Source organism: Cyprinus carpio, chromosome B23 (assembly GCF_018340385.1).
Source record: "Cyprinus carpio isolate SPL01 chromosome B23, ASM1834038v1, whole genome shotgun sequence".
In the NCBI taxonomy this organism is placed as follows: Eukaryota; Metazoa; Chordata; class Actinopteri; order Cypriniformes; family Cyprinidae; genus Cyprinus; species Cyprinus carpio.
Genome location: NC_056619.1, coordinates 22,473,992 through 22,492,873, shown reverse-complemented (window position 1 = coordinate 22,492,873; position 18,882 = coordinate 22,473,992). Strand labels below are relative to the sequence as shown.

General features: G+C 33.1%; 1 protein-coding gene across 1 annotated transcript; it reads right to left on the bottom strand.

Annotated features, from left to right (window-relative positions):
- Positions 1-10,319: 10,319 nt before the first annotated feature.
- Positions 10,320-18,861, bottom strand: LOC109055277 (alanine and proline-rich secreted protein Apa-like). Its single transcript, XM_042751016.1, has 7 exons — positions 18,753-18,861; positions 18,529-18,603; positions 17,405-17,443; positions 13,572-13,694; positions 13,406-13,487; positions 12,300-12,511; positions 10,320-11,519 (listed from the first exon to the last, which is right to left on the bottom strand). Exons 4-7 carry the CDS (start codon positions 13,584-13,586, stop codon positions 11,454-11,456), a joined length of 375 nt encoding a protein of 124 aa, XP_042606950.1. The 5' UTR covers positions 13,587-13,694; positions 17,405-17,443; positions 18,529-18,603; positions 18,753-18,861; the 3' UTR covers positions 10,320-11,453.
- Positions 18,862-18,882: the final 21 nt, after the last annotated feature.

The following is an 18,882-nucleotide window of genomic DNA, read 5'->3' as shown; positions in this document are numbered from 1 at the left end:
GCAGCAGGAATCAGGAACGGCATTATTATGTCTGCGGTGATCAATCCCTGTAAAAGACCTTTTGAGATCCAGACTGAGGGGAAATTGAAGTTGTGGTTTTAAAAAAGATTTCACACGCAACATTATTATCAGTCATTATTTAGAATCATTGATAGAGTTTTGGTTAAGATATATCTTATTTTTATGTTTTATTTTTTTTTTTAATGGGGATTTTTAGTCAATTAACCTTTATTTGTATAGCGCTTTGTACAGTGTAGATTGTTCTCAAGCAGCTTTACAGGGATAACGACCTGTTAATGATCCTATCAGCAGGTTCCTTCCTTTCAGTTAAAGTTGTGTGTTTTGTTTTGTTTTTCATGTAATATAGACTACATAGTTTTAAAATTATTTTTAATTTATTCTAGTTAGTTTAGATACAGTATTTTAGTACTTCAAGTTAAACTAAACAAAGATGAGAAATTCTGCCTTGGCAACTAGTTGAAATAATTATTTTGTTTAAAATTTTTTATTATTTCATATTTTTTATTTTATTTCAGTTAACATTTATTTTGTCAAATAACAAAGTTTTTTTATTATTCTTGTCAATTTTATTTTAGTATCATTGATATACTGTTAGTTTTGATTAATATGTATTTTAATTTTTATGTTTTTTATATTTTAATTTTTTACTTTAATTTTAGTTCAAGTTTTATTTTTATGCTTTAATGTTTATATTTGTATTAACTTTCATTTATTAGTTTTACAGTTTATTTAGTTTTAATTAATTAAGAATATTTCTTTGCCAACTAGCTGAAATAAAACAAGTTTAAAAAATCTATCAGTATAATTGTAAAATTGTATAATTGTAATATACTGTAGCCATTATATATATATATATATATATATATATATATATATATTTTTATTTTTTTTTTATGTTTATTTTTAAAGTATTTTTTATTTTATTTAATTTTATATTTTTTTTTAATTTTATTTTAGTTTTTTAGTTTTTTTTTTTATGTTTATATAATATTTATTTTTATATGTTTTATTTCAGTTATTGTTTATTTCAGGTAAAAAAAAATGTTTTTATGGTTTTCATTTAGCAAGCTATTACAATCTAATTCCTATCTCCTATTAATTATCTATTTTGCGGTTCAGCAGATCTGGATCGTGGTTTTGTGATGCCGTTCAGAATCAGTGACAGCAGGCGCTGATGAGGTGTCTTTGTTTGTGCCGCTCAGATTAGCCTTTCTGAGGAGTTCATTCAAAAATACTTCAACCCGATCCTCCTGATCTACATGAGTTTACAAACAATTTAATCTTGGCCATCCAGTCCAACTAGACAAGTTTGTCATGTTTCCCTGTGAGCTGCACTTCCTAATAAGCTAGTTTTGCAGGGGTAATAAATGGCAGTGTCCCGAGCGTTATCTGGGAGGGGGTTGTGTTGTTCCCCTGAGGATAATATCAAGCCAAATGGCCGCTCAGCCAATAATGATGGAGAAAAGTAGGGCAGAAGGCATCATCACAGCGTTTGGAGAAAGACAAGCTACTCACTGATTAGGTGACACATAAACAACTTTAGATAAAGCTACACAAAAAAGTCCCGATAAAAAAAGAGTGATGTAAACAAGCATTCACTTAAAACGCACCAGATTTATACGTTATATATAGTGTGTGTAAATATATCAAATAGTTAACTAAACCATAAAAAACTTTGTCTTTACTTGAACATTAACTGAAATAAAACATGACAAACTAAAATGTTACAAAATATTAAATAATATGTATATAAATAAATTATAAAACTAATAAATAAAATATTTTTTTTTTTTCTGAGAAATTTTTCTTATTTTTTTTTTGTATTATTATAAATATTATTATTATAAAATTGAAATAATTAAAAATCGGTAGATAATATATTAATTATAATATTATAATTTATTGAAAATTTTTAGCAAATATACATTTATTGGCAATTTTCTGTATATTTTTAAATATATATATATATATGATGAAACTGGAGTTCTTTAAGAGTATGTACTGTGTGTGTGTGTGTGTGTGTGTGTGTGTGTGTGTGTGTGTGTGTGTGTGTGTGTGTGTGTGTGTGTGTGTGTGTGTGTGTGTGTGTGTGTGTATTGAGCAGACAGCACACACGTGTTTACTGAAGCCTGGTTTTGTCTCGATGGATCAGGAGCAGCTGACTTTATTGTTCTGCCTCCACTGCTCACTGTCAGGAATCAGCCCTACACAAATGTTTCTCCCATTAATGCAAAGATTGTCTAAAAAGATATGAATGATGTCTAAAAGACTTTTCACCTGTAAAATGCTGAATACATTGAAGCAAGGATGAGAATGTCATAAAGATTTCAGCGTAGATTTTAAGCATTTAAACCATTGTTTAAATGATAAATATATAGTCAAATAAATAAAAATAATATATGATATTATAAAATAAAACAAAATACAATCTAGCACTAATTCTATTATTTTATTGCTATATTATTTTTAATGCAGAGTTGTAGTCTTTGTTTTTGTGGTGGTGATATCATTGTTGATTTTAATTGTTTAAACCATTGTTTAAATGACAAATAAATAGTAAAAATGAAATAATATAATATAATATCATATAATATAATATAATATAATATAATATAATATAATATAATATAATATAATATAATATAATATGTAGCTCTAATTATATTTTTATAATTATATTATTTTATAGCTACATTATTTTTTAATGCTAATTTGCTATTTTTAATATAATTGTTTTTGCAGTGGTGGTATCAAGACTGATTTTAATTGTGTAAACCATTGTTTAAATGATAAATAAATTACATTAAATATAAACTACTTTCTGCTGTTCTTGTTATTTATTTATTTCTTTTCTGTTTCTGTTTTGTTTTATAAATAATACATTCATTTTCCATTTATTTATTTAATAAATAAACAAATTTAAAAATATATTTAATTTAATATTTAGCAATTTTTTAAAAATTGCCTATAATAAATTATTATATATTTATAAGAATTTTTTTGAGGTTTTTAAATTGATATTTATTTGTTGGTCAGCTTAAAAAAAGAAGAAAAAAAGACTAGCAAATCATAAGATCATATTTACTCAAGTGTTCAAGTCTAATCTCTACAAATCAGCTTACATAAAGCAAGCATTCTAACTTTCGTTTTTTATAACACCAAGGTTAACTATTTGTGTCTTCTGCATAAGTGGTTTTGAAGGTGGTGGGGTTTTTACCAATAAACAGAAGTGAATGGGAGAATGTGCTGAACTCCAGACAGGCTAGGGCTCTTTTGTCCTTCAAATACACTAGTGAGGGTGAAAATCTTCAAGCTTTTGAAAAGGAAACATTCATCTTGACATGATGTGAGACACAGACAGCTTTCAGCTTCCTGCTGACTGTGACTTTTCAACAAGTTTGTTTTCTAGTGAATTTTGATTATTTTGTTTTTGTGTGCCCTGTGTATTCTAGTTGATTGAACTGGGGATAAAACATTTGAAAGTAGTTTGGTGTTTGCTCAAAATTTGGAATTAAATTTCTGTTCGAAGGGAGAATGAGAAATGAAAAATATGTAAAATGAAATGATCTGCCTGTACAAGAAAGTAATTAAACAGGATGTGCTGCTCACAGATCAGTGGTGCGTCTCAGACAGGAGCAAAATACAATGCAAATAACAATGACGAGGGGGCGCTAGTGAGTACCACATGGAGTAGACCTGTTATTCTGTGCTCTTCATTTCCCTTGATAATTTTCACCAATAATTTTATAGTTAAAGTTTGCTCATTACCATCCTTTACCGTCGCAAATGGCATGCCTCAGCCCAAATCAAAGAAAGGAGACAAATCAGCAGAGGATGCAGGTGAACAAGGCGTCTGTCTGTCAGTCTGTCAACTCCACAGACCCTTTTAATCTTCTTATGGAGCCTATCAAATCCATGAATGAAAAATGTGATTCTTTGGAATCTACGCTGTCTCAGACGTTGGCCACGCTATCAGAAGTTACGGATATTTTCATATAGACATAGACATAATCGATGTGTTTTTGTAAGAAAAATATCCATATTCAAAACGTAATAATCACTTTAATGTAGCTTACACCAACAGTTGTACATGGAAGCAGTTCTGTGAGCATGACGTATGAGGTCGGCATTGGCATGCGCCGGTGAGTCTCGTGAAAACCAACATTTGTTTACAAGATCAAAGGAAGCAAAGTTTCCATACTTTAGCTAAGGAAAAACAGTCTCCTCTTGGCTTATATCAAAATCATCCGACATCACCAAAATTTGGGCAACTAGATTAAACAAATGCATTTCAACTATTATTCACCCTGACCAGGTCTGCTTTGTCCCTAATAGATTCTCCTTTTACAACGTCAGATGTTTTCTAAATATAATATATTCCAAACAAAAGAATATATTCTTATATATAAAAGAGCACTCTGTTCCACCCCTGTTGGATTTATTAAACTTATTTAGTAACTTTTTTTAGGTTATTCTGTTAATTGGCAAAAAAAAGCGAATTCATGCCCATTGGCAACATTATAGATCCAGTTTTCATGCAGAGTATACCATTTAAATGGGCTCCAAAATACCTTGGCATGGTTGTCCCTAAGAATACAAAGGATTTAGTTCAATTAAATTTCCTCACGCTACTAGACAACTTGAAGCAGGACATAGAAAGATGGAGATCACTCCCCATATCAATGATCGGCCGCATCAGTGCAGTTAAAACGATGAGCCTTCCCAGGTTCTTATATCTTTTTCAAAATGTACCCATTTTCCTAACCAAATCACTCTTTAAAACTCTTGACTCCATTATTATGCCTTTCATATGGGGTTTTAAAAGTGCTCGTATATCCGAGACTCATTTGCATAAACCTAAGCTTTTGGGTAGTCTGGACTTGCCTAACTTTCGTCAGTATTACTGCTCAGCGAATTGCAGAGTTTTAATGTATTGGCGGGATTCATTTCCAGGCATTGTTCAAGCACAGACACTCCCTTCTGGTTAGCGATAGTACAAAGTGACTTTCATTCTTCTCTTTCTGCTTTGCTCCCCTGCCTTATAAAGAGGTTCCCAGAAATACTTTAATCCTTAATAACTCTATCAAAATATGGTACCAAATTAGAAAGGTAATTAAGTTACCAAATACTTCCCCACTGTTATATTCATGCAAGTAATAATGACCAAATAGTGTAAAAATAATACTGATTTAATACAGTAAAATAAAAACATGAAATGGTTGAAGAGGGTAGGTGGAAAGTTTTATTTAGCTTTGTTTCAGTTCCTTTTTAAGGAAAGCAAACAAAGCAATATGACGTATGAAATGTGGATGAAACTTGTAGCAGATTAAATGTGCTGCTTGGGGAGTTTTAAGCCACACACAGTTTATATATATATATATATATATATATATATATATATATATATATATATATATATATATATATATATATATATATATATAAATAAGTTTTAAAGATAAATAATATCCACCATAATATGACTAAAAATAAGCATATTTCTGGTTTGGTGTTGATGAAGGAGTAATAGAGCCTTACACATGCAGCTGTGAGAGTATTTAAGAATAAGAAGAAAAAAAAGTTGTAAAATCTGGGACCTTGAGCAAAACCAGTTGAGAACAACAGGAGTAGAGACACCTTGTGGAAGAGCGAGGAACTTTACCAAAGAGCTTTTATATATCAAACCAAATAAAATAAAAAAAAATTGATGAAAAGGAATATTTCTTTATTTTATACAAGGAATTTCACCAAGTTTTTATATAAAATAAAATATACAATAAAAAAGTAATGAATAAGAGGAATATTTCTTTACGTAAAATATTTCTATTGTAGAGTTAATAAAGAGTTTAATAAAATTAAATAAAATGTCCACAAATTTACCATACATTTGTGTTTTCTGCTAGCTAAATTTCACATACATAAACAAAAATCAGGCACTAAACCTCTCTTTTCTTTAATCAAAATTTATATGTAAACTATCCAAAGCTCTGTTAATCCTATAAAGCAGCCAAAAATGCATCTCTATATTCATCCAATGTGTCCTCTTATGGAGTCAGTTTATTACTTTTATTTATATATTGTTAACCTGGTAACACATCCCCTATGAAAATGAACCGTGTTTTTTACCACAAAGAAAAAAAAAACACCAAGAAAAAAAGAGAGACCCCCTCCCCCAATCCCCCCCCCCATAATAAAATCATTGTTTATTTTCTTAAGGGTTTTGTATCTTTGTACTTGCTTTCTTTCTTGTTTCTTTGTTTTGTTATTATAACTCTACTGCCTTAATGGTTTGATGTTTGTACTGTTTAATAAAGAAAGAAAGAAAGAAAGAAGGAAAAAATAAGAAAGAAAGAAAGAAAGAAAGAAAGAAAGAAATCAGAAAAATTATTCGCAATACGCACACCAAAGTCCCGTTCTGAATCAAAGTATTTGCGAAAGTTCCAATCTAGATCAAATGATTCGTAATCCGTGCTCTGAAGTCCTGTGCTGTGTCCCAATGTGCCTGGTGAAGAATGTGTAGTAGAGGAGTAGGCAAGCTTTGGGACATACTATCACGTCATACACGTCATGCTAGGTCGCATAGTTACACTGTAAACTGGCCTGTCAATCATCTTGTCACTGTTAACATCCTCCACATTTCATTTCATTTAACTTCCTACCATATCAGAGAGAATAGAAGTAGCACATTGATCTGCGAGCCGTGGGTCTTCAAGCAGAGAACTATGATGCAATTTAAAGTTAACGAACAAATGGATGTTTATAAAAGTTCACATTGCTGCTGCAGATGAAATATAACACAGACAACATTAAATATTTTTTTCTCTTTTTTTTTACCAGGTTAAATGTTTATTATTAGTTACTCAAACCCCTTTATCTAAACCTCTCTACTTAACCATTGGTCGCACACATCCACCATATTTGTAGTTTTTTAATGCTATTTATTTGTGTTTCATGCTGTGTTCCAGGCAGGTTTTTGAGCCCGTAAATCACAACTTCAAACCACGACTCACGACTTTGTAGAGTTCCAGTCAAATCACGCCAAACTTCCTGAGTGCAAGGAATTGTAGCTAGATTATCAATTTTATTGCAACGTTATATTGTCCTAAAATCTATTTTTTTTAACGTGCACCACTTGCATTAACACTGCATCCATAGGCAGTTTTATCCGTAGGGGCTTCCATTGTTGTTTCGCGGGCTATGTGACGTCAGAGCTCGGAACTGCGAGTACATCGTTCTAGTACGAGTTCATGGGTGGGAAGTCACGGGTTTGACTGCCGTGTGCACTTTCATGGTGTTTTTCACGTTGGAAAAACACGGGTTACGGGTTGCCTGGAACGCGGCATTAGTTCTCAACAGAATCATTCATCAAAGTGCAGTGGATTGTGGGTAATATTAGCCATCAGAGTGTGCACGGATCCACACTTCAAAAATAGACCTGACATAGTAGACCATCCGGGGACTTTTGACATACTCTTTTCAACATACTATGCTTTGGGACACACTTATTCTAATCTCACATACTATTTAGGATGGATAGCATGAACATTGGGACGCAGGGCTGAACTTAATCAAAAGATTCAAGATATGTGTGCCAAAGTCCCAATCTGAATCAAATAATTCGCTAACCTGCTCCAATCCTGATATAAAGCCTTATACACACTACATAATTTTAGCAATTCTAAAAGATCATTTCAAATCACACTGTCTAATAAACTTGGGTATGACATGCATGTAGACTGTACGATGATGACACCTATTGACCCGTACGCTACCATGCTCGTTTCTACAGAAGAATAAAACATTATTAGCATCCGTTAGTGGTAAACAAAAATAGCATGATGAATCACACTTTGACAGTTGTAGTTTTTATGTGTGTAGAGAAAGAGGAAGCAGTGAAAGAGGAAGAAATAAGAGCTTGAGGTAAGCAGTTTTATATTTTAGCGCCATGTCATGTTGATTTCAGGTTGCATTTTATTGGCTGGTCAGTAAACGTGGGTCGTAACTGCACACTGTGTGATGATCATGCTGAATTACTGACACTTTCAGAAAATTATCAAAGGCTCGGATCTTTTCTGAAAGGATCTTCGGTCGTAAGACCGTGACAACGGCCATCTTTGAACCTCTCTCACTGTACAACACAGGACCACCGATTAGGAGCCACGGCTTGTGCTCCGGAGTACCAAAAATTATTCGGGAACCTACTCCGAAGTTTCAATCTAAATCAATTTTGATTTAAGTCCCAATTTGTATAGTGATTCGTGAACTATCATTTCAGATCGGGACTGTGGAGCATGCATCACAAATCTTTCAATTCGAGTCAAAAATGACTTGTGAACCCGAAGTCCTGATGTGAATCAAATGATTCACAATACGCACTCCGAAGTCCTGATGTGAATCAAATGATTACTGATACACAAATAGTGGTTTAACCGACGAGTTTCGAAAGATCTTTTATCCATCACTATTGCTTTTATAAATCATTACAAGACATCTTTTACAAGCTCTTTTGAACTGGTTTTTGCTATTGAATCACTTGAACTGAATGATCGAAGTCACAAGTTTGAATAATTTGGATCGGTTCCAGCGTAAATGACTCACTCAATTAAATTGGTTTGTCTGTTACTCCGCATTTCGTGTCTTCAGCCATGTTTGTAAAGCACTGTCTGTACAGCTACTGGATAGCTCTCTAGTTTTGCCCAGAGAAAACCTATGGTTGTTCCTGCATTGTTGTTTTATATTACATTCCTGCAACTATGACTGAAATTGTACTTGAAATTTCTTTCCTGTGGCAATTATGTATTAGACTCAAATAAGGAATGGCGTTTGAGCGTGAGCTGCGCTTTAAGAAAAAAATATCCACAGAAAAACTGAAAACATAAACTTTATGATTGAATGGAACTGTGCACGTACTGTATATTTTAAACACTTCAGCTACCTTTTATGTTCTTATTCCACACATGTATGTCTTTGAGCTTATTTGTTACTTCTCAGGTAATATCAATAGTATGAGATGCGGCAGAAATTACAACAACAGTGGTTACATGTACATATATTTAATTTGTTGATCAAAATTATTGCTAGGGGACAATTTAGTAGTTGCTGGTTATTGGTATAGGGACACGTCTCTAGCATCCCTACTAAATTCTACGCTCACTCTCATGTTCTTCCAAACACATGATTATCTTTCATATGAGTTTCAAAAGTTACACAAGGTCGAGTAAATGACGGCACATTGTTCATGTCATGTTGAACTATGTCTTTAATGGTCAGCAGGCCTCACGTGAGGTTAGCGTGAGCGTCTCAGAGATATCACATCTCTCAGAGAAGCGTTCATGACAGTTATGAGTGTGGCCATGAGTCTGCAGGACAATAGCAGCTCTGTTCTGCCTCCCTCTGTCAGCAGCTCCTCCTCAAGCACTTCCACAAATCCTGGAACTCTGTAGCCAACATTTACAGCTACATTTTCTTCCCAAGAATGCATATGTCTGTGAGAGAATGTGTCTAGATGCCTCTAGAGCAGCAAATTATAATGTTTTCTGAAGGATCATGTGACACTGAAGACTGGAGTAATGATGCTGAAAATTCAGCTTTACATCACAGGAATAAATTACATTTTTGAAATAACATTTTACAGTATTACTGTTTTTATTGTTTTTTTAATTAAATAAATGCAGCTTTGGTGAGCAGAAAAGGCTTCTTTCAGAAACACACACACACACACACACACACACACACACACACACACACACACACACACACGCTCTAGGAATCTGATCCAGACTCTGATCTCTCTGTCTGTTGGCTGTGACACACATTAGTGCTGACAAGGGTCCTCCAGCAAACCCCTCTCCAGCCCCAAACCCGTGACCTCACACACAGCTGGGAGGTGCGCCTGCGCGGGAAAACACCAGCATGAAGAGCACACTGCACTCACAAAAAGTGCCTAGAATACCATGCATCTTTTGTCCCATGTTAATTGTTTTCCAAATTTGTGCTGCCCTGTAGGCGGTCCGGACACATGCCCTCTTTGGAAATATCAGACTTAACAAAGCAAACTATTAAGAAATTAGCTGTAAACTAAATCATAATTACAATATATATATATATATATATATATATATATATATATATATATATATAATATATATATATATATATATATATATATATATATATATATATATATATAGCAGTGTGTGTGGATACATAAGCCAGCAAACACTTTTTTTCCCCCAGGAAAATGTAAAACTATATATTTTAAAATCTATGTTTTCATGCTGTAAATACAGAACGAGTCATTTTTACAGAGGAGAGAAATGATTCTTTTATTTTTATAAATTGGTTAAATAGACAAAAATGCAACAAAGGAGTTACAGAAAGTCTAAGATTCATGGATACAGTCTGAATTCTTAATTAGGCCCATCTACTCTTTACAAATGTAGCGATAATTAGGAAGAAAATCATAAAACACATGTGACTGCAGCTAAATTGAATGTACATTGTATATTGCATAACTGTATACCACATATTTATTTCATACTGTTCTAATAACAACTGATATGTTCGGAAAATAAGAAAGAAAATAAAACATTTAACTAGCTTAATTTCTTTTTAGTCTCCTCCGGTCAGAAATGGACGGCCAAGCAAATAAAAAGACAATAATTGTAATGTGGTTTAGTTAGTAAGTTATGATTAATAAACAATTGTAGAAATGAAAACAATTATTATTTTTTAAATAGAAACTGGGCTGAACTTAAATAACCGAATAATTTGGAGTAATAATATATGGTGCTCAATTTGATTGACATTATGTTAAATAAATAATTGTGATTTCTATGGATTTATTAAAGTGATTCAGAAGTTTTGCACTTTAAGTGGAATTCAAATTGGCTTTGTAGGTTTCAGTGATTGAATTCAGCAGACGATGGGTCATTTTATTCATAATCAGATGACAGTGTATGATTACATAAATAAATTCTTTTCATGATGTTATCTTTGTCCCGGTGAAAAGGCATCTTAATGCATCGGCTTTAATGTGTGATGCAATATAAGTAGTGTTAGTATAGTTAACATATTTTACATTTTAACATGCACATAAAAAAGGGAGTTTATCTTCAATGCAGGATTACATTTTCACTTTCACTTTTCCATCTCATGCCACACCACGCAACTCTGACACGTTTCTCTCTGAAAAACAACACGAGTTCCTCCCTCCGGTCATAAACACATGTAGCACTTGCTTAACAGGGAAATCGTTACACTTACTTCTGCTCTCATTAAATGCATGGGAATTCAGATTATTATTTGATAGTTACTTCAAACTTGGGCCTTGCAAGTCAGCATAATACCTCCCAACTTTGGTAAATATGTTCTTATGTGCATGGCTGCCAATGGTTTTGGCACAGATGAGCGATCAAAACAAAGGCGGGGTTTTATTTGGCCTTCTCGGGTGCCACAGGGTCCGTTTGCACTCCGGCATCAGAATGGCGTTTTTGGCCCTGTGAGACACACCAACGCATAATGCAACATTAGTGATCCTAACTTAGCAAGAAAGTGTGTGGTTTTACTGCTCGTCTGTAATGGTGCCTGAAGCAAAACCCGTTTGACAACTGGGTCTTTATTTGCAAAAGCGGATCTTGCTCCAACACGTCTTTAAAGCGCAGCTTTGGTGAATTTGTGTGCTTTATTATCTGAGATCATTTAGTTGTCATCAACCTTTTGTCCGAGATACATTATCAGGGATGATCCCGCTTGAAATAACCATAATTGTGGATAGATACAATTATATTACATGACAAAAAGTATTTTTTATTTATGAAGAAGTTATATATATCGTAACAAAGATTAGAATTACATATTAGATGATGAGATTGAGATTTCATGCAATAAAAAAAAATTACATGCTAAATTTTAGTGCCCAGTTTAATTAAATAATTTAAAATATTTATTACAGTTTATTAAAACGCAACACAAATAAGCTGCTATGGAACTGATCGAATAATCTAGATAGGTTGATAATTGAGTCCCTCTAGTGGTCATACACTGTAAATCTTGATTTTTGTATTTTTAATTCCTCACCTCAAAGATCACTGTTTTAAGATTAATAGCCAGCAATATCGAAATAATCAGGATGGTTAGACATCGGAAAACGTTTCTCGACAGCATTTAACTGGCAAACTACATACAGCTGAAGATTTAAACTACACAGCTTGCGAATGCTCCCACAGTTGTGTGGGTGGAATACCTAGCCCTGGAGAATCTCTGGGTTTCTACTTAACCAGGTTTTTGAAGAACAGCTGGAGGGAGTTCCTCTTCTCCAGCTTGTGGGGCATGTTGGGGGAGGCGTTCCCTGTGCTGTCGGCTGATTTGTTGTCCGGGACCGCTTGCTGTGCAGGAGTGGTGGGTCTCGGCTCCTCTTTGGCCTTTGCGGGTGGAGCGGCTTCTGCCACGGGAGGAGCAGCTGGAGTGTCCTTCTTGGGCTCTGGTGCCGTGTTGAGAGAAACGAACGAATGGTTAATAAGATGATTTTTTTATTTTTATTTTTTTATTCTTGTGCACATTATATTTTAGATTTTGTACACTCTAGTTCAAAAGTTTAGAGTCAGTAAGTTTGTGTTTTTATTCAGCAAGAATGCATTAAACTGATCAAAAGAGACAGCATTTGGCATTTATAATGTCACAAAAAATTCTGCTTAAAATAATTATGTTCTTTTAAACTTTACATTTGTCAAAGAATCATAAAAAATATGTCAAACTGGTTTCAACATCGAAAATAATTAAAGATGTTATTTTAGCACCACATAAGGATATTAGAATGATTTAAGTTGTTTTAAATTGTAATCATATTTCATAATATTACTGTAATGTTGATCAAGTAAGTGCAGCCTTAGTGAGCATAAGAGACTTCTTTTAAAACCACATAACATTTTGTCCCCAAACTTTTGAATGGTAGTGTACACACACACACATATACACACACTTAATATATTAATATATTAAAGAAGTCACAAAAATATCTAGTAATCAAATACAGTAAATAGTGAGCAAATAAATTAACCCACTTCTCAAATGAACTGAAGAAAGAAAGAAAGAAAGAAAGAAAGAAAGAAAGAAAGAAAGAAAGAAAGAAAGAAAGAAAGAAAGAAAGAAAGAAAGAAAGGGACTTTAAAAGTAAATTTGAAATAGAAGAAATATAAGGGTAAAGGATTTTTATAGAAATTAATTTTTCAGAAAACAAAGGCCATATTACACTGCTGAAATATTAAGTTAGGTATGTTTTGACTCAGTTGAACTTGTATTGTCAGAGAACTGCTGTGAGATTGAGAACAGTGAAATCAGTCAGTGTGGTTAATGCAGAAGGGGCCTGATCTAGCGGCGTTTACCGCTGCAGCAGACATGAGGGAGATGCTGGCGGCAGCGCTGGACGCCGCAGCCTGGATCCTGCTGCTCACCTTGCCGAGCAGAACCTCGAATTCACACACAGCTGTTACTGCATGCACTAACACATCTGATACACTCACACACCTGCACTCCACGCATCCCGTCTTTACCTTGGGTTTGAACATGTTTCCAAAAGTGGATTTCTTTTCTAGTTTCTTCTCCTCTGGTTTTGGCGCCGGAGGTTCTTCAGGTTTGGCAGCGGCCTCAAGAGTGCTGGTCTTAGACGCATCGACCTGATGTGTCAGAGGGAGATCAGAGAAGACTGATTTATATACAGCAAATGAAAAGAACAATGAGAGGATTCAAGAAGATGGTAAACTGATTGGGTGAAAGCTAATTACTGAATCATCAGTAGAGAGACTAAAACAGATCAAATTAACATCTGACTACTGACTACTACCAATACTACTTTTTTCTTTTGGCACATTCCAACATTTGTGTACAAAATGAAAAGAAAAGGGATTTTTTTTACAATTTTGTTAACTGGGTTGCAAACAATACATATATAAGCCCTAAGATTCTATACTTATCTTGTTGGATCTGTCCGCTGCTTTTGACATGGTTAGCCACCAGATCCTCCTGTCAACCCTACTGCCAAAAGGCATCTCAGGAACTGCACTCCAGTGGTTTGAGTCTTACCTCTTAGATAGGTCCTTCAAGGTATCTTGGAGAGGTGAGGTGTCCAAGTCGCAACATCTAACTACTGGGGTGCCTCAGGGCTCAGCTCTTGGACCACTTCTCTTCTCTGTCTACATGGCATCATTAGGTTCTGTCATTCAGAAACATGGCTTTTCATATCACTGCTATGCTGATGACACTCAACTCTACCTCTCATTCCATCCTGATGATCCGACGGTAGCTGCTCGCATCTCAGCAGTCTAACAGACATTTCTTGCATTCCTTCAACACAACCTTGCCTTGCCTTGTGGATCCATCAAACCCATAAATTCATCACAGTTTAACCATCCAGTTTAGACACCATAACGCCTTCAAGAACAGCCAGAAACCTTGGAGTTATGATTGATGATTTGCTTTATTCAACATCAAGAAGATCAGGCCCTTTCTTTCGAAACATACTTCACAACTCCTTGTTCAAGCTCTTGTTCTGTCCAGGCTGGACTATTGCAATGCTCTCTTGGCAGGTCTTCCAGCCAGTTCTATCAAACCTTTACAATTAATCCGGAACGCAGCAGCAAGATTAATTTTTAATGAGCCGAAAATAATGCACAATAGCTGCTCGCATAAAATTCAAGGCATTAATGTTTGCCTACAAAACCACCACTGAATCTGCACCCCTTTACCTAAATTCATAGACTTATGTGCCCTCTAGAAGCTTGTGTTCTGTAAGTGAACGTCGCTTTACTGTGCCATCCCAAAGAAACACAAAATCACTTTCACAGACTTTTAAATTAAATGTTCCCTCCTGGTGGAATGACCTGCCCAACTCAATCCGAGCAGCCTTATTCCTTAGCCATCTTCAAGAATTTGCTAAAAACACATCTCTCTTCCATCTTTATTTGACCCTCTAACTCTAGCACTCTCTATTCTAATTCTATTCTTTAAAAGAAAAAAAAAAAATGTCCATTAGGGCTGCACGATTATCACAAAAATCATAATTGCTGATTATTCCCTTGAAATTGTAATTGCGATTATTAATTATGATTATCACAGTTTACATTGAATGTTTATACCAGGGGTGCCCAACCCTGCTCCTGGCAATCGACTCTCCTACAAAGTTTAGCTCCAACCCTAATCAAACACACCTGCCTTTAATTTTTAAGTGATCCTGAAGACCTTAATTAGTTGCTTCAGGTGTGTTTGATTAGGGTTGAAGCTAAACTTTGCAGGACAGTCGATTGCCAGGAGCAGGGTTGGACACCCCTGGTTTATACCATTGTTTAATGCAACTTCATGCCTTAATTTTATATGAAAATGAACAAGCTGAAAACACTGAAAAACTAACTGAAAAACTTTTAGTGCTTTTCTATAGTATTAAGCCTCAAATGTCAACTATAATTCGGATTGGTTTCTTCTTTAAATTATAAAAAGTAAAAATATGAATAGTATTATAATGTTATACTAAGCCAAAATTAAAATAATGGGAAAAATTCTTACGATAACATGTAGAAAGGAAAAAAAAATGCATCTTAAGCACACAGAATAACATAAGTGGACTATGAACGATTAATTGCCGCTTTGAACGATTACGTAATTGTGGCATCCATAATTGTAATTGCGATTAGAAATTTGATTAATTGTGCAGCCCTATGCATTAGACTTGCATTTACTAACTTTTCTAACTTACTAAAAACTTTTCTTTAAAAAAAAAACTAACACTAGTTTCTCGATTCATTTTGTATTCTATCTGTTTTCTTTTTATTTGTTATACAATTAACAAAAAGCAAAAAAGGTCTCTAACACTTGCTTGCTCTATTTTTTTCTATTCTATCTGTTTTCTTTTGATTTCTTATATAATGAAAAAAGAAAAAAAAAACTTGCTATGTGTACTCCATTAAGCTAACTGTGGCTTGTTATAGAACTTGCATATTATTGCTCTTTTATTGATTTTGATTGCTTCCATTTTCCCCATTTGCTCATTTGTAAGTCACTTTGGATAAAAGCATCTGCTAAATGACTAAATGTGTGTATGTATATATTTTGCAACCCAGTTAACAAAATTGTTGAATAAATTGTTCAATTGTATGTAAACTCATATGGCAAAAAACAAAACAAAAAAACAACAACAGCAAAAAAACTTTTTTGGGGGGGGCCAAAATATAATATATTTAGTTTCAATCTTATACCAACCTTTCAACCTTTTACCAAAATATATTTCTGAATGTATTTCAGGGGCAAGAAAATACATTTCCAGTCTTACAGTAGCCTACATTTAGGCTAAATACAAATATGGATGGCCTACTAGTGATCAAAAGTAGATTTATAATGATTTAATAATGTTTAATATTTTTATAGATTGCAATATTGCATTTTTTGGAGCACTTTAAATTATGTTCCTCACTGATTTTTATTGAAATGTGTTATATGTTTGCACACGTTATAGACAACAAATCAAGTGTTTCTTTTTGGACTGAAATATAGATGGCAAAATATATTTGTAAATGCTTTCTAAAAATATATATTATACATTTAAAATATTTAAAAAAAAAAAAAAATGTCCAAAAATATATTGGTAGAAAATATATTTATGTAAATATATATTTTTAGACATTTTTTGAAACAAATAAATAAATAACAAATAAATAAATAAATAAATAAATACATTGCATTTAGTTTGAACAGCAAAATAAATAAATAAATAAATAAATAAATAAATAAATAAATCATATATATATATATATATATATATATATATATATATATATATATATATATATATATATATATATTATTTTTCTCTTTTTTGCTGTACAAACTAAATGCAATGTATTTATTCATTTATTTATTTGTTATTTATTTATTTATTTATTTATTTTCAAAAATTCAAAATAGGTAACAGGGCTGAAGATAAGCTTAAATCTTTTTAAAAATTATTTTGAGACCAAATGTTGGTTTATAGTTACTATAATTATATGTCCCATAAACCTATTTTGGTAACAGGCTTGAATGGCCGATTTTGATGACTACAACCAAAACTATAATTTGTGTAAAAATTTACTGAGAATATTCGTTTTCTCAAAAAGGTTTCAGTCAAAATTTGGACACTTTTATATAATTTAATAATAATAGTTGGATAGATAGAAAAAGAAATAAAAAAAGCGCAACATTAGATAAAAACCTCACATGTTAATAATGCAATACTGTTTTATACCCTGTTCATAGAAAGTGCCAAGTACAAAAGTGTAAATATTAGATAAATGATTTTATTTAGGAAGACAGTCCCACCACCGTGCAAAGAGACGATCGATCAGCTAAATGTATTTACCTGCACCTCAACCGGCTTTTTCTCTTCCACCACAACAGGCTGCAGGCAAGCACATATCGGCATTAATTTTGCAATAATCTACAATTCCTATGGCACTTTACACCGGCCGTTTATCCTAGCAGGGACAAACACTGAGTCACTGGTTACACAAAGCCTTACAAGAGCCTCCGGTCGCTGGATAAATCTGATGTCAGTTATGAAGTGGTGGAGTGGAGAGTCACATGGTTTAGTTGGCGGCTGTTGTGACATGAGGTAATGGCTGCTGTCAACATAATGGACCTTCACTGATTCATTCATTATTTACAATGAGTTTCCACTAATTGAATGGCAATGTGTATTGTGAGTGTGTGGGAAAATTTTGAAAACATTTTTTATATTTTTGTATTTTTATTTATTATAAAGAGATTATTATTATTAACTCTCCACACGCCAAATGTGAGTAAAGATCAGCACTGGTGAGTATATGAAACTGTGTTACACAAAACATTATTATAATTAAATACTCAATAATATTATAGTGATATTTCTTTATTGATTTGTTTACTTTTTTAATTTGATTAAATAATAATAATAATAACTATTATTATTATTATTATTATTATTATTATTATTATTATTATTATTATATAGATTCAAATTATTATCATGAAATATTTCACAATTCAATAGTATTATAGTGGTATTTCTTTATTGATTTGTTTTTATAATTTGACGAAATAATAGTAATAATAACAATAACAATATTAATAAAATTATTATCGTGAAATATTTAAAAAAAATTAACAAATGTAGCTATATTTTAATTGATTTACCTTTATAATTTGATTAATAATAATAATTATTATTATTATCATAGCCATAGGATCTGTTTCCCAAATTTGTTCTGCCTGTTTTTTTAAATGAAATAATGCACTTGCAGTTTCGTGGCTGGTAAAAAATGTTTATGGCCAGTAAATTCTGGCATTGGCAGGTGTGGCAAAATATTAGATTTAGGCTCTGATTCCAGCTCTCTCACACAAAAGGAAAAACAACAGTAGCTCTTTGTATTAATTTGCACGTCTGGAGTTAACAGCAATGGGTCAGTTCAGTTAATATCAGAAGAGCCTGTGCTTGTTCTCATTTACCACTCCTGACGTCTTAGCTCTGGCTCCACTGCTTGTTGCCGCCTGAACTTTTGACACCACCTTGCCTAGCAACACACTTAAATTTAAATTTATTTTTTTTTGTTTTGCAAATTAGGCACATATAGATTTGACATGTATAATAAGAGTCCAAGGCTCACCCCAGAACCAGACAGAAAGACTTTATTAATGTGGTTTATTGTTACTGCTGTCAGGTTGGAGCTTACCTTTGAACGGAAGAGTTTGCTTAATGCACTGTCTTTGGTTTTGCTCTTGGCAGATCCCTCTGCTTTTGTTGTATGCTGCTGCTGCTTTTGTTGAAGACGTTTCCTCTTTCTTCACTCACGTTTCCTCTTT

What these genes read in the sequence shown, in the direction of transcription:
- LOC109055277 (XM_042751016.1), bottom strand. An exon ending in CTCCCTCATGTCTGCTGCAG is followed by an intron (nt 12,512 to 13,405) that starts CGGTAAACGCCG and finishes TTTCTCTCAACA; the next exon opens with CGGCACCAGAGCCCAAGAAG. An exon ending in AGCTGTTCTTCAAAAACCTG is followed by an intron (nt 11,520 to 12,299) that starts GTTAAGTAGAAA and finishes TGTGTCTCACAG; the next exon opens with GGCCAAAAACGCCATTCTGA.